This window comes from Phaethon aethereus (assembly GCF_964289735.1).
Source record: "Phaethon aethereus genome assembly, chromosome: 3".
Classification (NCBI taxonomy): domain Eukaryota; kingdom Metazoa; phylum Chordata; class Aves; order Phaethontiformes; family Phaethontidae; genus Phaethon; species Phaethon aethereus.
Window position 1 is genome coordinate 52582583 of NC_138576.1, and position 22106 is coordinate 52604688.

At 37.3% G+C, this 22106-nt stretch overlaps 1 protein-coding gene across 1 annotated transcript in view; it reads right to left on the reverse strand.

Moving 5' to 3' along the window:
* Positions 1 to 22106, reverse strand: part of AK9 (adenylate kinase 9) — a gene marked incomplete at its 5' end in the record, with an annotated part of 77611 nt that overhangs the window by 18960 nt on the left and 36545 nt on the right. The window contains 7 exons of the mRNA XM_081998195.1: positions 2329 to 2548; positions 4173 to 4291; positions 8766 to 9041; positions 9630 to 9842; positions 10822 to 10943; positions 12471 to 12677; positions 20616 to 20717. Of these exons, the coding sequence (XP_081854321.1) occupies positions 2329 to 2548; positions 4173 to 4291; positions 8766 to 9041; positions 9630 to 9842; positions 10822 to 10943; positions 12471 to 12677; positions 20616 to 20717 (1259 nt within the window). The remainder of the gene's footprint in view (positions 1 to 2328; positions 2549 to 4172; positions 4292 to 8765; positions 9042 to 9629; positions 9843 to 10821; positions 10944 to 12470; positions 12678 to 20615; positions 20718 to 22106) is intronic.

Below are 22106 nucleotides of genomic sequence, written 5' to 3' on the forward strand. Positions count from 1 at the left end.
TGAACATGTAAGTAAATTTTAGTAAAACTAATTTGGTAGCTTCTGAGATGGAGATTAGAGGGGGGAAAAAGACTGTGATACTGATCACACTGAAAATATTATAATATTATTGGTAAACTACAGAGTTTCTAAACTTATAGGTGGTTTCTGCCATTTGGCAAAGGGGTGACTGAGCATAGTATTAAATGTGTGCTGTTCCCTATGCCTTGTTTAAAACTGCCCAATTTTGACCAACTTATACGCATTTGAAATATAGTCCCACATACATGCTCAGTAGATGCATGTCAAATATCTGATGGCTAAATCCTGTCTCAGAAGTAATATGCAGAAGCATTCCACTGAAGGGCACTGGGGCTGATGGATATTCAACCTGTAATTGCTGTTCTTGCACACTGTGATGCTGTCACCTGAACTGAGATCAGAAAAACTGAGTATGTCAACATGCAGGCATCAGTGCAATTTTAGAAATCCACATTAACTCCAAGTGAAGTGGCCTGGATACCAGAGCATTCTAAGCAGAGCAGCAAGAAAGTCTGCACAGACTAATTTTCTCTACTCTTGTGACTAAACTCTGGTGTTCCTGAACGACACAGTGCCGCGGGCATACTCTTTGCTCTCAGTATCCTGTTGCCAGCTCCTTTCAGTGGAGAAGGAAACTCTAGGGTGTTCCATCCCTCTGATCATTTTTGTGGCCCTCCTCTGGACCCTCTCCAACAGGTCCATGTCTTTCCTGTGCTGAGGGCTCCAGAGCTGGACGCAAGACTCCAGGTGAGGTCTCACCAGAGCGGAGTCAAGGTGCAGAATCACCTCCCTCAACCTGCTGGCCATGCTGCTTTTGGTACAGCCCGGGATATGGGCCTTCCGGTCTGCGAGCGCACATTGCTGGCTCATGTCCAACTTTTCATCCACCAGTACTCCCAAGTCCTTCTCATCAGGGCTGCTCTCAATCCCTTCATCTCCCAGCCTGTACTGATACTGGGGGTTGCCTCAACCCAGGTGCAGGACCCTGCACTTGGTCTTGTTGAACCTCGTGATGGTCACACAGGCCCATTCCTCGAGCTTGTCCAGGTCCCTCAGAATGGCATCCCATCCCTCAGGTGTGTCAGCTGCACCACTTAGCTTGGTGTCATCTGCAAACTTGCTGAGGGTTCACTCGATCCCACTGTTTATGTCATTGATGAAGATCTTAAAGAGCACTGGTCCCAATACAGACTCCTGAGGGTCACCACTCATCACTCCATCATTGGACATTTTAAATAGGACCTTGTTATTTTCCTTTTTCATCAGGACCCATATTGATGCGTACACTGTCCATTAGAAGTTTGGACCCTTGGATCCATAGCACAAGTAATTGCCACTTGCATTATCAGAGTAACTGATTACAGGGTGAGCTGAGTACAGCAATGTAGGCTGGTCACTAGAATGTACCTTTTCCAGCAAGATTTTCAACTTGCATCAGGAAGGACTGAACTGAAAAAATACTTTAGCTCTCCTAGATTATGTGCATTCTCAGAGCCAATCTCTGGCACAAGCAGTTCAGAAAACTTACTGGTATTGTGTGAGCCTTGTCCCAAATTCTGTTGTACTAACATCCTTTGTGTCAGCTGCTCTGTAGTAACTTTTGCTCAGACCTGTTCTGATAGTACATGTGAAGTACTTTATCTCACTTTTATAGAAAATTAGGAACGTTGAATATATTGCACATGCTGATTGTAAATGTCTGCATAGAAGTTTCAGATTACTTCAAGTAACTTGTAACCTGTTCAGTAGTAGGCACAGTTTTGTTGAAATGGGCAACCATGCAGCTGCAACAGCACTGTGGCTTAATGCTATTACATTTCTGTGCAGAGTATCATAGCGGGAAACACAGACACATACACCATACAGTACCTATGAAGTCAGCCTGTGTGAGATGACTCAACAGCACATGTTCAGGGAATATGGGATGCAACAACAGTATGGTGCATGAGCTGTGTATTTGATTTTTTACGGCCATACTCAGTCTCTTCATCTAGTTGCCTCTTGTCCTGGACTTTCTAGATGTCTGGCATTCTGTCAGACTGCCAGTTGTCCGTCAGCGCAGCTGCTTTTCTTGGGCTGTGAGATATCTAAACTCCTACATGAAATAATTGCACAGAGGAGGAAGGGAGCCCTAAATTCTTTCTGGTTCCTATGGTAAATCTGGGAATGCTGTGAATGTGTGGGGCTGTGTCTACTGGCTCCCATATCTGTTCTCTGTGTGCTCTTCATTGCTCTGGGAGTTTTAGAATCTATGTTCAGACCTGTGCTGCTGAAATTACAAGAAAGTAGAAATGACTGCAAACTTACCCTTATTTTTGCTTTCAGGTCTTTCAGTTTCTTTTTATTTTCCATTTTTTTATACTGTTTTTCTTTCCATTTTTTCAGACGTGGAGGAAAAAGACGTTCAAGAACATCACTTTCTTCTATTTGAATATAAACCACAGCATCAGGACAGAGTCCTCGTTCTGACAAATACTGGGCTTCATCTAAAGTACGAGGGAAACCATCCAGTATAAATCCTGTGGACCTAATTAGAAAAGAAGATATTTATCATTACACAATGTGGTTTAAAGTGCAACATGGTGAAAATGCAATTAATCTGAAAAAAATTTTAAAAGTCCCTTATTAAATGTGTATGTTAAGAGTAAACTTAAAATACTTTCAGGTATTATCTTTTGAAAATGTAAAACTGATATTTCACTATATATTTTAATCAGCGCGCTAACAAATGTATTTATTCTGAGGTTTTAATGTGCAGGCATTAATTATTTTAAAATAACTTTAAAAAATCAAAATTAATTGCGTCCTCAGTCTTGCTTGTGTGACTCTAAAAACAGTACTTCTTAGCCACTGCTCTCAAAAAAATAGAAGTTGCCCCAAACTTTCTTTTGGTAACATTTGCCGCAGAAGGCATGTTGCCTGAAGATTCATTTTTTCAGAAATGCCTGACAGTTTCTTCTCTAGTGTAGGATGAGTGCCACTGAGCATGACCTACATCTCCCTTCCTGCAGATATTAAAAACGGGTCAGATATGTCTGGCAAGCTCTATGGCTTGTTGGAGCTCTTACAGTCTCAAATTAGATGAGTAATTCTTTAACGCTGAATGTTGTATTAATAACAAGTTCATGTTTCTCTTTATTACTTTAGACCTTAATAGGATACATTGTAAAACTGAGGTAACCAAAGAAGCTACAAGGAGTGGGAGTGGATGGAAGAACAGGTGGCCCGGATGCTGTGGCAAAAAATTGGGGGAAGGATGTCAATCACAATGTATAATGTGACAAAGGTTCTCTTCTGCTATACAGTCCCTGATGACGCTAAATTTATATAATATAATATTGCAGTATTATGTGTAATGCCGGGTAATTTTTTGTCTTGGTGCATTCTTTTTTCCTAAAACTGATCTCTCTATTTTTACACCATTAAGGGAACGTTGTCCCCTATCTGTGGGCTGACAGGATATAAGTTTATTTGAGGATCTTGTTTATTCTTTTAAGGCATTTATCATACTGTTAGGAATTGAAACCTAATGGTCAATCTGCCAGCAGCTATGATCTCGATGGAAATGGATGGAAGAGATAGGACAGGGAAAAAGGGATTTTCCCTGCTGAAACGACATCCTAAAAAGCCAGTCTGCTTTCTAGGAGTCAATGACCTTATTTATTTATGCAGCAATAATCCACATTTATTGCAGTGTTATGGATGTACTTTCTCATATGAAAGGAAGTCTGTTGCAGATACATCACTGGACTACAGATTGTGATGAATGCACAAGATAACCTGATTCTCTGTTATTTTGGAGGCCACTGATACTTTATCTTTGCTTTCCACACAATGTTTACAATATATGGAAACCAATAGTTACAGCTGGATTCCAGCTCTCCATGTTTATTAATTACATGAAAACATAAAAGGTTTATTTACATGTCTATCCTGTAAGCCCACAAAAACTATGTGGCTGTTCAGGAGATTTGATCCAATTCAAGTGCACTAAATACTTTTGTCCAGTCCTGTGTAGAGCACATGAGACATTATATTACTGTGAAAATATCAATCAAAATAGAGCAACAAAACCAAGACTGAGAGGTAGGTCATGATTCATAAGAAGTACAAAAGCTTTGAAATACTCTCAAGAATCTGATTACACTTACCGGAATGGCTCTTTCCTCCACCAGTCAAGAACAATGTTATCAAGGACTTCTGGAGGCAGTGCCTCATTATCCATTAGATTTGCTTTGATTGCTTCTTCCTCATCGGTTAACTGCACTTCCTTTATGTAAAGAAAATCCACAAAAAAAGAAAGAAAAAAAAAAAAAACCAACAGAAAGAAAGATCGATCTACCTGACACATTTATTGTTTTTTTGACTTAGTAATGTACCGTCTTCATTTGATTTAAACCAGCAGAAACAAAGTAAACTCATTTGCCACATTTCACTGTATTACATTATACATTTTGGGATATTTCCCACGTACTTGGGGTTGGGTAGTTCCCTAGAGTTGGGGCAATTGCTGCTATATGAGTTTTAATGAAACATAAACCCAAGCACAGTTGTAAAGTATTTAATTATACATCTGCTCAAGTGAGAGAAATAGAAACTGAAATGATCACAGTTTCTCCTAATTGCCTACAAGAAGTTTTCCACTTGGTTATACATGTTCTCATGCTGGAAGATTATCTGCTCTATATCATAATGGTTTTTCACTTTTAAAAGCAACTTTTATCTTTTGATGCAATCCAAAGAAAGATATGCAAGGTTACTGGATATAGGCACATCACCAGAAATCAGAAAGATAGCATTGTTCTACAGGGCAGTAATAGTATTAATGACTAGACAAATGCAGAGCATTCAAATACCAAATCTATCTGTTAAGTTCTTGTGAAAAACTGTCCAGAATATGTAACACTGTGAGATTAATATAGCTGAGGATGCACTTCTCATAAAATGGCTTCCTGACACAAACTATAGTAAAAAAGAATGAAAAGAGGGTATACATTTGGTGATGTCAGATTAGTTTACATCAGTCACAATATCAAAATACATGTTTTTACAAGTATACGGGATAAAAGACAACATTAGAATTCAGAAATTACCACTGTTCCTGACCTACTGTGTTAATTTTTCATGGCAATATTCACAGAAGAAAATAATATTTTCTAGTTAGTTATTTTTTTCCCCCTGAAAACAGAATGGCAAAGTTTGTAACAGAAATGTATCTGGTATCCTTTAAAGAGTTCAATACTTTTTCTGGCATACCTTATAAAGGTCGCATTTGTAAAAAGTAATATGTATTTGTTTAAGACTATATATACACTACTGAAAGAGTGTTTTTTAAATGTCAGTGGCCATCAAACATGTACCTATGTTGTATCCAAAGTAACTTGGGAAGAAAACTTAATATGCAGCTAAGTATTCTCCTGTTCCTCTCAGCAAATGGGTTTTAGCTCTCCCCTGAGATTCCTTCATGAATTCCTTACAAAGTTCTGCTATCCTTTCCTCATGTAGTAGTCATATTAACCCAAATTGCTCAAGAATTTGTTAGCATAACCTGTCAGAAAATAAAAGAATAACCCTTTTGAACAAAAGGATCTGAAGTGACTCAAGAACCCTCAAAATGATGATAAGGGAGCTGCTTGCTGCAAGGACATCTCTGAATAAGAATTCCTATGCCTGACATCCATTTTGATAATGTAGCCAAAAGAACTCGAGAATATGCTGGAAGCCACAGACCTGATGTAGTGTGAGTGTGAGTAATATTTTCTCTAGTGCCTGACATAGGCACTAGTGTATATATTAAAAGATGTTAGTATGGCATAACAGATACCTAAGAAGGCAAGGTGGTAGCCAGATCTGTAACACAGAGGCATCTTGAAAGAAATGTGTAAGTGGAAGAAAACAGTAAAACCCATATAAAAGTGTATCACTGACATCACCACTGCAGATGAAATCTTGAAATGGCATTTGCATCTGATAAAAGAAACACAAGATGTATATTCCGGGTACAAGAAAAGAGAACACACCGCATAGCAGTGGTTCAAAGGACAAGGTTGCTCCCCAGACCTGTCAATGCTGTGAAGGCTTTGGTTGACACGTACTAAAACAACACGGATGGTATCTTTTTGCTAAATTCCCAGACTGCATGGTATGGTTTGTTTGCCTTTTTTGCTTTGAATATTATAGCTGACCTTTACCTTAGGCTATGATAGATATGCTTCTAATGTCTTGTGCCAAAGTGAAAGAGAATGATACAAATGAAGTTAAATGAACTTATTTTGCAGAGGTAGTGGGGTCAGTGGAAACTAGAATAGTCAGACGGTCTGTTCATAGTCATATTCATAGAAGTGCTTAGGGAGTTCACAACCCTGGAAATAATCCTCTAGAGTTTTGTGCATGGACCAGTGAATGGGTTTCTAAACAGAACTGCAGTTGCATCAGCTGTGCTTTGGTCACGCCATCAGATAAAGCGCTGTACAAGAAGTGTGAGAAAAAAATACTAATGTAGAAGAAGATTGTTTACCAGCAGAGAAAAAGATGATGAGGAAAAAACACTAACAGAAGTGTCTTAGTGTAAGACATGTATTGATGCCAAAAAAATAAAGCTGAGACAGCCAGCCATAACCACCAGTGCCAGGAACACTTGCCACATTTTTGGCTGTGATGACCAAGTTGTAAACAGACTTGCCAAGAGAACTGCCTCTTAGATTTAACTAATGAAAACCTGAATTTTTGTTCTGACATCCATCATTTTGATCTGTGTTGAAGCATTTGCTTCCAATGTTACCTGCTCTTGTATTACTGCATCAGGAACACTATCTTCCAGTTATCAGGGACCTCCCCCACTTTTCAAGACAACAGAGAGTGGCCTTGAATGCACCTTTGGCAGTTTCCTCAGCACCTGTGAATGCACTCCATTTATTTGTGTACATCCAGATTACATATATGATCCCAAATTTGATCCTATTCCGCTGTGCGTAGTACCACTCCCTACCCATGCTTTCCTATTAGGCACAGAGACCTAGAGGGCCACAGACTAGACCATACTTGAAAAGACCAAGGTAAAGAAGCCATTGAGCATCTCAGCCTTTTCAGTGTCTTTCATCAAAAGCTCACCTGCCCCACTCACTGGCAGACTCATATTTTCCAGGTCTTCCTTTTGCTACTGTTGTTCTGATAGAAATTCTTCTTGCTACTCTTCAGATCCCTCACTAGTTTCCACCTGCATCGGAGCGCTCATCTTCCTAATACTGTGCCTGGAGTTTGTTTCTGTATGCCTCCTCTGTAGCCTGCTTCCCTTCCTGCACGCTTCTTTAGATCCTGTTGTAGGAAGTCTTTGAAGGTCTTTGATGACCAATAACTTGAAAGAACATAGCAGGTATCAGGAGCACACACAAAAAAAAGGCTCTTAGAATGGGATGCAGAAACTTATTTCTTCCTGAAGCTTTGAGAGTTGCATAAACCCTTATTTGTATTGTATAGGAGGTAGATTTTCAATGTCTTTGTACTATGCATTTTTTGAAAGATTTATGTGCTGTGCACCTGTGTGTTGAGACTTCTCCACACAATAAAGGCTTTTACCATATCCACTGCTGTGTTAAGAAGAATTAATTTGCATTGAAACCTCGTCTGTTTTTCCTGATATATCACTGTCTAATAAAAGAAATCGCTCTCTCCTGATAAAAATTTATGTAAATGTTTATTGTTCAGGGAAATTATACCCTGTAAGAGATGGGTTTTAGAGTGTATATTTATAACAACTTTTAGCCAGGATTCAATCTGATTAGGAAAAACAACTAATTTTCTGAAAGCTATCATTCATGAATTATTACACCAGTTCCATGAATATCCAGCTATTTTAAACAGTTTTTAAACTAGCAGGCATATTTGATGCTACCTAACAGTTTTTCTGGTTTAAAGCTGCTGCTAATAAGCAAAGACAACACTACAATCCCGATTACAAAACCTACTGTATTAAAAATATACTATCTTACCCTTTTATGAACACAGAAGTGTATCTGTTTTTTTGACAAGGTATGATCACACTGAAGGGCTGGTAGAGGCATTCTATCCTTTTGCCCCAAGAGAGTGCAGAGAGCCCTGCTGGTGAACATTTCTAAACTCTTGTGCAGCTGGAGCACATTCACCAGACTGAAGCTGCGTAGTATAAATACTTTTCATTATTATTCTGACCTTCTTTTTTTTTCCCTCAGTTTGTCTTCCTTTGCCCCATTTAGCATCTGTCTCTACTGTTTAGAAAAAAACTATACATAATTCCTGGAAATGTTTTGAAGAATGTTTGTGGCATTCATAAGAAAACACTGTCAAGAACTATTGTTTCCACGTATCACAGAATCACAGAATCATTAAGGTTGGAAAAGACCTTTAAGATCATCAAGTCCAACCACCAACCCAACACCACCATGCCCACTAAACCATGTCCTGAAGTGCCACGTCCACACGTCTTTTGAACACTTCCAGTGAAGGTGACTCCACCACCTCCCTGGGCAGCCTGTTCCAATGTTTGATCACCCTCTCAGTAAAGAAATTTTTCTTAATATCGAGTCCAAACCTCCCTTGGCGCACCTTGAGGCCATTTCCTCTCATTCTATCACATTTCATTAAGTAAATAATTTAACATAAGTTTTAACATAAATTTTATTTATTTAACATAAATTTTATAGGAAATTGCTATTCTGCTCTGAAAATGGTTATTTTGTGTATGGACATAAAAAAGATCAGATGATTACCTGTTTGCTTTTTTCAACATCAATTTTAGTCATGGTCTGAGAGAAGCTGTCCAGTTCCTGTGACAGAATTGGCAGAATTGGCATTTTATCATCATCTTCTTCAGGTTCTTCATCAAAATCAGGCCCAACTTTCTCTTTAGTTTTGGGTAAGATCAATTCCTGTAGATATTCTTCAAACTGAATATGGAAAATGCCTAATTTGTCTGCTATCTGTCGTGCACAAGTAGTTTTACCTGCTCCATGAGTCCCAAGTAAGCACACCCGTAAGGGAGGAGCCTATAGGAAAGAATTGGAATATTTTATACCAATTTGGATTCTACAGTGTAACCCCTACTATTTTTCACTTCCAAAATATTATTGTAAAAATTGCATGAAAACCAGTCACATCATTTTGCATTTTAATTTTTCCAGGCCTTCTACTGCTATTCCAAACAGACTGCCTGCTCTCTGGAAACACTGAACAAATACACTATGGCATTGATGCCAGCAGGTAAAAATGAAGCCTCATTAGACAATTCTGCTAAATCTTCCCTTCTTTTACCCTTCTTCCACTTACAAAAAAAGACTTAAAGATAGTACCCCCCCCAATATTTGTGATTTGTTAATCACATCTTATGATTATATAAGCCCTTATAATCTTCCTCTCTTTTCTGCTTTATTTGCATCATTAATTCAATGTGTTAATTTAAAAGTACACTAAAAAATCACTAGGGAAGCAATGTGTTTTATTTGTTTCAAGGACTTGCCTGATATATTTATTGTGACCTAAAAAAAATCATCAATAATAAACAATTACAAATGGGAATGGAAAACAGCTATTTTAAGCTGTTATTATCGGCTTTAAAGAATTTTGAAGATTCTCACTTGTATTGGTTCACTGTGAGCCACGTACTCCTCGGGGTTCTTCAGAAATTTATCTCTGTACTCAGAAGTTGAAAAGTAATAAAACTTTTCTTGATATTTAGCTGCATGTTCATGGAGTCCTGGGTAAAGGACAAAGTTCTCTTTCAGACTGACTGGACAAAAGTGTTTTGTGTCTCCCATGTGCCTTTTCTTTTCCTGATTTTTTTCTTCATCCTGAAAACATTACAAAAATTTTGAAAAACTATTTGAATTCAGTAGTTCACTTAATCTAAATAGATCAACTATATCAGATTAAGTAATTTCAAATACATCAACTGAGCATTGAATGAGAATGGTATTCTTAAGATAGTTTGTAAGCTGAATGTAAGTCTATGAAAATACACAGTTTTTAGATTCAGAGTCAGAAAACAATCTATCCAGACTATTGAGACAATTACTGAGAAAAAAAATGACCATTTTAAATTTGAAATTATAATATCATAGTTAGCTATTGAAGACCAAAGTTAAGATAGAAGTATCTGTTATAAAATCTTTTCCTGCTGTGTTCTTGAAACTCACTTTCTGCTGCTTCTAAATGTGCAGAAGTAGACCTCTTCAGAAAAGGCAATGAGAACTGGTATTATGAAGTCAGATTACTTATCCAATAAAATTAATTTCTAAAAAATCTGTTTCATACTGCTCCAGTACAGTATATGGATATCTTGTACTGTTAAATTTGGGGATGGGCGTCTTCCAACATAGGATGAAAATGAAAGAAAGGTGAAGCTAGACCTTTAATTTCATTAAAGTGGGTGTTTGAAAATTATCAATAGCTGAGATGAAACAGAGAATTGCACATTAGGACTCTGCACCTCCTAATGTTTACATGATGGCTAATGTTTTTGATGGAAATCAAAGTTCACATTTGTTTCTTCAATAAAAGTCCTCTTTGCCATCTGTCAAAACCAGGTACATTCATTCTCCTTATTAGCATGGGGCATTTATGTTTCTCGCTGGGTAAAACTACTATCAGCCAGAACATGGGAATATAATGAAAATGTTCTTGAAACATATACTGATACTCATTCTGTTAGAAGGCTGAAATTGGATCATACAAAATCAGGTCTAAAAGCTGATTTCTCTATGGTTATGTTCAAACTGAAAATAAATGAGTTAAAATAAAAGCATAAATGGACAAAGCCAGCATGCTTACTTCTTCATCTTCATTTTCCTCTTCTTCAACTTCTTCTTCATCTTCCCCTTCAGCAGCCAGATCTTCTGCTTCCTCATCTAAGTCTTCAGCAGATAATTCCCAACTGTGATATTTAAAAGGTTCTGAAAAAGTTAAATATTTTTTTCCCCATTTTAATATTTTTCCTTTGGCTATGCCAGAATATATTCTCTTTGTCCATAAAATAAGCACATATGTGAAAGCAAACCATGCCAACTGTCTGTTGCATTTCTCCTACTCATAGAGCAAAATGTTCACACTGGATGTAGGAATTAATATATTTCTTCTTCCAAAAATGGAACTTCTACTAGTTGTTTTTCGGTTGAAGTAAATTGGTATTTTCAATGGGAACTTGTAGTACAAAAGTTTTAAATAAACACATGCAAATAGTGCCACTACTGTTTGCAACAGGTTTTTTCCTGTTGTTCGTTGGTCAAATTTTATTTATTATAAAGCTAGCACAATAAGATGCTTTGGTTAATAAAACACTTGCATTGTAGTAATGATAGGGAAAATGTAGTATTAATATTATTTATCCAGTACTCAAAATTGTTAAGAGATTTGAGCACGCAAGTGAAGAAAGGTAATTTGCCAGAAAAATATCAATACTGTAACAATCCAGTCTTGAAACACAATCTGTGCAGGTGGGTAGATTAGATTATTATGCACCCTGAAAGTCTCATTGACTTCAGTGAATATTGTACATTAGTGAACCTTTGTCCAGTTCTCAAAACAGTATCCTGACATGCCCAGATAGAGCAAGTAACTGGGGAAATGTGCTGTCAGAATGTTCAGGGAGCTATTATGCACATATTTCATTATGTACAGACATTATAATATATTCACATTATATATATAAATATAGATATATTTCAAATATATATATATTCCTGTCGTGGTTTAGCCCCAGCCGGCAACTAAGCAACACGCAGCTGCTCACTCACTCCCCTTCCCGCAGTGGGACGGGAGAGAGCATTAGAAAAAAAAACCTCATGGGTTGAGATAAACACGGTTTAATAGGACAGAAAGAGAGAAGGAAACAACAATGATAATACCAACAAAGGAATGTACAAGAACAAGTGATGCCCAATACAGCGATTACTCACCACCCAGCGATCAACAGCCCATCCCTGAGCAGCAATTTCCACCCTTCGGCTAACTCCAGTTTATGTACTGGGCATGATGTCGTATGGTAGGGAATATCTCTTTGGCCAGCCTGGGTCATCTGTCTTGGCTGTGTCCCCTCCCAGCTCCCCGTGCACCCCCAGCCTGCTCGCTGGCAGGCCAGCACGAGAAGCTGGACTGTCCTTGACTGCTTAGCAACAACCCAAAACATCAGCACATTATCAACAGTTTCTCATCCCAAATCCAAAACACAGCCTCACACCAGCTTCTGTGAAGAAAACCAGCTCTATCCTGGCTGAAACCAGGACAATTCCTCAATCTTCCTATGTCTTAAAGGCTGCTAGTGTGCTTTTCAGCTCACCCACAGAACACAGCATGTCCTCTTCCCACTTCATGTGAGTAATACAGAACACTGTATAACCTGCCCCCCCATATATTCATCATACGAGTTCTCCAAAATCCCCCTTGGTAGGTTAAGTGTAAATCACATAAACAGTATTACTTACGTTCCATAACCAGCACAATTTGATTAAGCAGACTTTCTGGAGTTTGCTCAGCAATCTCTAAAACAACAACCTGAACCAGAGATGACTGCTTGATTTCTGACTCCATTGTTTGCCAGTCATGCATGAAAAGGTCAATCTTCCTTTTAATTATTTCCATTGCTGGTATATCTGGAAAATCATCCTCTGCAAACTCAGGTAGTATGATTTCTGAAAATCAAATAATATATAGAAGGCAATGCTCCTCTAAAATATTTAGATATTAAAATTATCATTATGCTTCAAGATTATTTTTATTTTCCTTAAATATGGTGACTTTTTTTAATGCTTTTTTACCCCTGTAATTATGAATTATACTACTAGTTTACAAAGACACTTTGAAAATGCCAAATTCATTATGTTGATATAGTGTATACTGATGCTTCTCCAGGAAAATAAACAAGGTCCAATTACTTAACTAAATTTGCATATGGTTATTTAAATCAGCACACATAAATACAATGGCTCTTTCTGCAAACCAATATAAGGAATATACGTTAATTTAAAAATTAGGATTTAATGATTAACAGTTTTTGACAGGCTATCCATATGGTCATGCATCAAATGGAACATGCCAGTATAGGAAGAAATAAAAAGAGTAGAAAACTCACATATGCTGCAAAGAAGCAATTTCATGTTCTGACCTGGTTCAGGTTCAATTACTGAAGCTGTTGTGGAGTGTTCAGGTTGCATGTTAGGTTACTGTTCTTTTTCAAGTGGAGCATGTTCTCTTTACGTGAATAGAAATATAATGCATACTACTAGGTGTTTTTCCTCTCCAGCACAAGATCTCAATATACGTATGTTCATGAAATAAACCTTCATTTACTCAAAGGCACACATATATAAAGACCAACATGGCAAAATTGCTGAGAAAAGAGAAGATTTAAGAGGAGAAAGGAAAGACGGGACTAAGCAGAGAAGTCCACTTCAGTGTAAATATCAAGGATATGAGGTGGTATCGAAGACTGATAAAGCCAAAGCTGTGAGCTAAAACACTAAACCATGCAATATAAGGGTTCTTAAACAAATTACACCTGATGCCTTTATCCATAACTAACAAATGAGGCAAGACAGGTACACAGGGATTATGACCCATCTTTTTAAAGTGATCTGTAATGGGAATGTCTTGATTTCTGGATACCTAATGTTTAATCTTTGCAGAGATGCTGAACACACTTTTGCTTGTTAAATGAAACTGAAACTGTGGGTGTTAAACAGCTTGAAATTTAGATCTACTTGTTCAGAGAACTGGAATACTTCCAGTTCACAACCAAGTCTGCAACAGAATAGAAACAGGGAATTAATTTCTTCTGACTTTCAAGCCTCATTAGTGTGATTTAACTACTAAACCAGGCCTCTTCAGAGTTATGAATGCATTTTTCCAATTGTGCATTGTTATAAATGTACAGAAATTAATGAAGAGGTTATCTGTTAGATATTCAGAGACAATTTGGTCACACATGTGTAATGTAAAAATAAAGTTTACAGCAGATAATGGCATAAATTATGCACTATATCTGCATTAAAAATATACTGAATATCATAAAAGAACTGGTGCCAATTTCAAAGAAAAGATACTGTTATCCTCATTATATGATTGATAATAATTTTAAAAACTCCAAACAAAATCATGCTTGAAACATCTATTTGTACTTCTTCAATCTTGCAAGATGTTTTCAGATACTAAGAATTCCCATTTAGGATAAGTCATCTGTTGATACATTTTGGCTCTTCCCAGCGAAATGGATTAGCATGCTAAAATCCCTGTGAAAATGCATCGTCCTGGAAGAAACCGGTATCGCCTCTATTTATCCTACTGAGTATGGGGAGAACATATAGGGGTTGAAGGCTGAAGTTCCTCCCAAAAAATAGAGGAGTAGCATCATACTTGAAAGTCACTGTGTTATGCACAGGATTCTCAGCAACAGCTTCTCTTACACTAATGGTGAGGCTGCTGCAAAGTTGCATCAGCCTAGGTTTAGCCTGTTCTTGGAACATGACTTTGTGTGCTGTTCCCTCTGCACTTTCTCAGGTATACACTTATACAGATTGTAAGAATGTGCTTACAATTGCAGACAAAAGCATATTATACCTAGGACTTACAGAACCCAAATACTGGTGCTATGAAGCTACAGATGTATGCATGTGTGGAGTAATTCTAAGAAGTACAAAGAAGGAGATGCAAAAGTGTAACCCGTTTCTCTGGAGGCTAGAAGTCATCCGTAGTTATGCAAGGAAAAAGGCTGTGGATGTAAATCCCATCTGCCAGTCAATACACTCCAGCACAAGGAGCATATAAATGATGATAATAATAGTAATACAAAGATGAGTGAAAAAATAAATGAAAATTTAAAAAATTATATCATGGCTTCCCTCTGTGGATACTTGGACTGAGAAACTGTCAGAAAAACTTTGGCTTTAATGAAGCCATGTCTGCATACAATGACTTGTTTAATGAGTGAGGGAAAGAAAATACTTTAATCTCTTAAGATTGTGGAGCAATTTGTCGTGTCAATTGTTTAAGATCAGAGAAGTACAAGCCTGTCTCCTAACAGTCTCATGAAAAGTAAGAAGAAGCTAGATATTGAAAATGCATTAATGTAAATAAGAAATTCACAGGTACTACTCATGATAAACATGACAAAACCATACCAAATCTGTTGTTATACTTGGAGACCAAAATAACAAAGGGATAGGTGCTTCCACTGCCATCTATTTTGCTGAAAAAGGCAGAGGGAATTAAAAACTTGATACTGACACAGAAACAGGAAAGGACAAAGATACTCATTGGTTCCTAGGGCTGCAGTTAGTATCCATTTAGACATTGTCAGGCCCTGAAAGTCCTGAGACACGGTTCTGTCTCAGCTAGAAGAAGATACAGAGGTACCTAGATGACACCATCACCACCTTGTCCTTACTAAATCATGAACAGTCTCTGGGAGCAGCAATGTGGTATTGTTGCTGTTATTTCCATTCCCTGCACTCATTTAATTTTCAGCCCTGATTTTCTTCTTATAATTTTTCTTTTGTCTTCTGTTTAATAAGTCTGATATCAGTGTCTTCAGCTAACAGAGAGAGAAGCAGTTGAGAGCAATGACTAAAATGGTCTGATATTACTGTAAGTTTGCTGGGACTTACAGTGTATGCTGTCTTTGTCTCTTCCCAGAAATGAAGCTGCAAGAAAGAGCTTGAAGAGCAGATGGAGTGATTTTCTACTTTGCTATGATTTTCCCCTCCTCCTTTTGTTTCTGTCTTGTTTTGAGTTTGAAAGAGCAGGGACAGATTCTGACACAAGCAACAACAGGTTCAGCCCATTTCAAAGAACTTTACTGATTTTTACAAAAAAGGACCATTACTACTATTTTTCCTTATATAACTTCCTACACATAAAAAGGAGATTTATTACAAAAAATGAAAGCTTTACTTAATACCTTGTATGTTAATAGCTTCAGCCATTTTCATAAAAATACAAACTCCCAAAACATTAAAAAAACCAGTGTTTTATGGTTACTCCCTGGCATTAAGGAGGCCAGTGCTCACCATGTGAAACTGCAGCACTGTAACATTCATTTTGAGTTTGCCCCAACCTGAAAAATTAAAAAAAATTTCTGGCTCATGAAGAGTTAGACTGCTCTGTTACAAAGTATTTCCTCCCAGAACTGAATGTCTCTCAAACTTCTCTTCTGGATTGTTGAAGAAATCCACAAATGCCACATTTAATTTTCAAAAATAGAGCTAGGTTCAAAAAATGCTATTACTAAGTACAGTACTTAGGTACCAGTAAGATTTGGCAGGAAACAGGACTAACCTACAGTCAGAGTAGAGACACTGCCTAACTTTTGTCTAACATGCTACCAACCAAAGCATCGCCTGTAAGTGTCAGTAACAGCTGGGATATGTGAAAACCTGCAGGACAAGGAACACATCAACAAATTTTTCTGACTTGGATGGCTAAGCTACCTATTATACCAAAGGCCAGAGCCACTAGTGTCTTCTAGAAGAAAGCAAGCTGGTGCCCTGCTTCCAGTGAGTTAAATGCCAAAGAGCTAGGATTAGGGACTCCCATTCTTTTGTCATCGGCCAAATTTGAAAAAGATGCAGGGTTTCAAATACATGTCTCCTTTTGACATTCCTTTATGGCTGGCCCCTTGCTAGTTTGCTACTTGTACCTATTTCTATAATTCTTAATTCCATATATGAAGCCAGGCACTTAAAGGTTACTATAGCAGTTTTGGGTGCTGCAATGTCTACATCTCCTTATGGGTGTTAATGTGTAGTCCTCTAGAAATACAGTCAATTTTTAGATACTTAGGTGATTTAAAAAATTTTATCCTTCCACTTACGAGGCTAAAACTTTTGTTCTCTCAAACTTTTATTCACTCAATACCCCCATTTACCTCTACTATATATATGATAAATTGAGATTTGAAATAAATCAGGCCCTCTATGGTAATTCATATGCTAGCTTAGGGACCTGAGGGCACCCTTGGGCCTAGCTGTCCCTGCCCAGGACTCTGGGGCTCCCCTCACCTGCCCATGGCCCAGGACTCCATGTCAGCCCCCCGAGGCCATCAGCCCCTTCCCCAGCAATGCCGCTGCAGCACCGGTCTCCAGTTCCCCATAGCCCTGCCTGGCCATGGGCTCTGCCAAGCCGGGCCCACCCATGGGCTGACATCCCAGCCCGGCCTCAGCTTGCCCCTGTCCCCAGGGAGGTGCCCAGTGCCCGGGGCTGGAGCTGCCCGGCTCCTGGCTGCCAGGCCCTGTCCTGATGGCCATATTACCACCCTCTGCTCCCAGGTCTCTGTTCCTTTGGGAGCAGTTGGCCCTCACAGCGTCCTGATATGCTGTCCCCAAGAGGAACTGCAAATCTTCATTTTAACTGAAGCACTTTTAAATAATAGGTTAACAAGCATTTTAGCAAGTATTTTTGTGATCTTTTATAACAAAGAATACTTAATGCATTTCCCCTCTTTTTTTACAGCTTTGAACAACACAGCTATTAGAGTGACACCTCAGCGGCTAACCTTCCCTCTATTTGAATGATTATTAGCCTAAACATAAACCAAAAGTACAAAAGGGTGTATCACTAAGCAGAAACACCTTGCAGATTGCAAATAGTCTGATCTTGAATTAGAAATTAATTTTTCCTTGAAAATGTTTATAAACTTTTCCATTTTACTAAACTACATATTCTGTGTATGTTATTACATTAGTTATCCCCTGCAGTGACATTTCTGTCTCTTGCCATGATTCTAAATAGGAACATGAAGATACCTTCCTTTTTATGTTAAAAGATACTGTGTAAATGCTACAGTTAATGATGTTGCATTCTGCAGTGATGTATTCCAAATGAGACAGAGATGTAGCCAGGTAAAACCTGCTTAAATTTGGGCAGCTCTAATGCATTATGTAATGATGATTCCATTAGGAAGACAGTTTTTACAAAAATAAGCAAAGGATACAGTAGTAACTAGGTTACGCTAACTGCCTTTTGCACGTGTTATCCCTGGCACATTCACACTGTAGAAATCATACGTGCTGCCTTGTGAACCGCAGCCCTAGTCAAAACAATAATGTATGGAGGATAGTAATGCATGCTGTCTGGATCTAGCCTTCAACAGATCATCTTTTATAGTCCTGCCCTTTAAACACCTTTCATTTCTGACTAGGTCATGAAACTTTGGAAAGATTCAGGCAGAATAATGGATTTAAATGAATATTTGACATCAGCAGAGACAGAATACTGAACATGGAAACAAATCCACTCAATAGAGAGCTTCTTAATCTCAGAAACACTTACAATTCACGTCACACCTTTCCTGACAGGCCATATTTAGCAAATGGTGTCCCAGCTTTGACTCTCTACTCTAGGCACATAATTCCATCAGATTACCTCTATCTGAGAGTTGTCTTGGCTTAAGGAAACTTATCCAGCAGCAATTACTGCATACTTAAGGAGTTTTAAATAGATTGCACAGGCCCAACTGAACTGGAGAAACTTTCCCCTGGAAAGAAGGGAGAAGTAACAAAAGAAAAAAAAAATTACATTCTTAGGGAAAAAGGACAACCTGAAAATTGGACAACCCAAACATTATTTGGTTTTGGTTCAGTTATTTGAACCTTATTATGACAAAAATGTTGCCTCCCTGGCATTTGGTTTGTGTCAAACAGGGTCCCAGGGACCAAAAATACTAAAAATATATTAAAGTAAGGCAGGCAGCTGTACCTTTGCCATTAGATATAAGCATTTTTTAAAGAAATATATAACATAGCCAAGAACAACACTTGAAAAGACAGTAATGGTTTAAAAATAAATGAATCTAAAAATGCAAACAAGTTTCCTTCAGAGGAGCTTGGCAGTTTACCTAACAGTGCTTTTCATAATTTCTTTTCCTTATCATAGAGGTGATAGGAAACAATCCTCCCCAGCCCCAAATCTGGCACTTTCACAGGGAATGCCTATATGGCAGTCTCATATTCTTTTGCTCTGTGTCTTCTTTGCCTTTACTGAGCATAGTTACCATAGAGACAAACAATCCTCAAAGGCTTTCTGCCCCCACATTCTCCAAGTGAGTTGCTGGGGAAGGAAAGGTTTTAATATCTTTTTTCCCAGTGTTCTGCTAGTATAAGATATGGCTTTTTCTGCCCTCAGTCCATATTCAGCAACAAAAAGATGAAAAAATCCTTCTTTCCTCCCCTCTCAAACCCTGCCAAAGCTGATAAAAAGACACCAGAAGCCAGCACGTCTTCTTCATTAGTTTAACTATGAAAATAAACAGAAAGACAAAATGTAGGGTAACAGTGACACTTCCATTCCTTGGAACTGATGTGTACTTCATTATGAACGTATTTTCGTTTGTCTTTATGAAACAGGCCATGTAGTTTGTTTATACAAACTTTTCATTACTTACTTATAAATATAGGCTGCCAAATAATTTTCAGCATACTACAGTGAAATTTACTTAGTAGACAAACCTATATTGTGTGTACTGATTTATGGTGTATGGAAATATAAGGAGTTAGGTTTACAGATTAAGTTGATTCTTTCTAATGCATAAAAATGTGTATATTTAACAATTTGCTATTTAAAATAAAATGGTTTATGTTGTATTTGTTTCTCTTTTGGACTTTAACATAGTCAAAAAATTCTAGTAGCTAAAATCTAAAATATATATTCTAAAAACTAAAGCAGACCATCTCCATTAAAGACTAGTTGCCTTCAAAGTGTTTTTTGAGAGAAGGCTGCTATAGGATTTCATATACCTTTTCATTAGCTTATGGTTCTATGGAGTTCCATGTGCTGCAGAATTTTACCTTATACCAGAAAGAAGAAAACATGACTCTCTGTGAAATCCAGCAAGCTGGTAGCAGGACATATTTTGATCATTCACATCCAAAGTTAAAATCCATCCATTCCCATTTTTCCCAAGATCCCTTGCCACAGGGAATGGACTAGTAATTTCTGATTAATGTGGATATAATATTAATTTTAAAATGGTCTGTAGAACCAGGATTTGTTAAAATCGCGTGTAGGTGTTTGTGAATATTGCAATTTGATTATTTTGTTGGTTTTTTTCCCCCCTCTTTTTTCCCTGGTATTTTCTTCTTTTTACATTTTCTTTTTTCAGGGGAGGGGGGGAGTGTGTCACAATCTATGAAAGTAAACTTTCTAAAGTATTTTCCTCTGATTTCTCTCTTATCACTTCATCCTGTAGAGAGTGCTCATGGATTTCTAAATACAAGAGGTTATGTCAACCTGGAATTTCAGCAATGCTCATTTTATTTGTTATTTCCATAGATCTCTGTACACATTTTTTAATTTGGTATTTAGGCAGTAGAGGCAATAGAGGGATTTTGTTGTTTTTCAAAGTGCAAATACCTGGTGCCTTATTTTTAACAGGAAATAACAACATGTCTTTAATTGCATTTGCAAGTGTTTAAATAATTTGAACCTGACTATTCCAATATAAACTTCTTTAAAAGAAAAAGTTAAGGCAAGGAATATTTACAGCCAATTTTCAAATATATTAGAAGTTTGCAGAAAAGGAAGGCATACAATTCTTGATACTAGCAAGTAAGAGAGATTATATGTGCTAAAAGGCCAACCTGTATGCTTAGATTCTTCTTTATAACCTGCAGAGTCACTGGACTGTTTCTGGGGTATTTGTTCAGTTTCAGGTGGAAGCTGCTCATCATTGTCCTCAAATTCTGTTGGCACGAATAAAATCATTAGTAACTTTAACAAACCCATTGAAGGATGATGGAGGCAGTATAGAAATAAAGATATTTTTGAATCACACTGCAAAACTTATATTTGATTCCCTGAAAAACAGGAGTTAGTTACTTTAATGCTCAGATATTGCACACTGACCAACACATTTTAAGATAAGCTACCTGATCTGCAGGGAAAGGCAGACCATCTATCAGATGCCACATGACTGTCAATAAAGTGGAGAGATACTTTATTTTATTCAGTGCTTTTACCTAAGAATATTTTTCATTCATTATAATCTATGTGATCTGTGCTCACATTATGCTCAAAAACAAGACTTTGCAAAAGAGTGCACTTGGTGTTCTACAGAGCAGCTCTTATTGGGCCAAAGTGCTTCTGACCTGAAAAAGGGCTTGTGTACCTGAAGGTGGTATAATTTTTTTGACTGTATCAGTTGGTCAATAAAGACTATTATTTTTTCCTACAAATCTTGTTTTGCTTATGTCCCTAGACTATTGTTAGTGTAATAAAACACCACTAGTACTTCTCAATATGTTACAATTACCCAAAACACAAATCATATTAAACAAGAATGTATTTTAAAATCTGAAATTATGACATTTGTTTTCATGTATGTGTCTTTTTTGTAAAAGAAACCACAAACGTTATGAAAAAGAGGTTGGAAACATTGAATTTCTGATTTATGCAGAATCATGAAACTTTATCTCATAAACAAGTATCATCTTCTTACATGCTTAGCAGACAAAAGCCCACAACCTTTAGCATGTGTCAAATTGAGAAAATTCTTCACTTATTCTAGTTCTTTATTTTCTTTTGATATATATAGGAATGCAGTCAAGCAAAATAAATTTTGATGCTCTGTAATAAATAAATCAAAAGTCCATAATATACACAAAGATGAAAATGACATGCAGAAAAATATGTGCAAAATGAAAGACACTTTGTTAAGGTTGTCAGCATGCAAATTCCTACATGCATACATAACTTAATCACAGACAGTCCTAGAGACTTCAATGGAAATACCTGTGGCACAAAAGCTAAGCATGTCTAAATTTTTACAGTGTGTCTAAACACGTAAGAGATTTCATTTACAAGACTGGTGCTGGGTAGGGTCAAGGAAGACAGATGGACAGACATTAAAAAAGTAGATTAAGAAGATGTCCTTTTTCTTATAGATGTTCAGAAAGAGACAAGAGCTTTCAGAAAGGCTGATAGCTCTAATCATAGGCTTTTGTTCTTTTTTTCCTGCAAAGGAATGTATAGCTGTACCAAACTAATATCCCTTAGCCCTTATTTCTCTGAATGAGAGACTAAAAGAATTTAAGAATTGAAGGCATTTGGGATCTAATTGAGAAAGTTGTTCA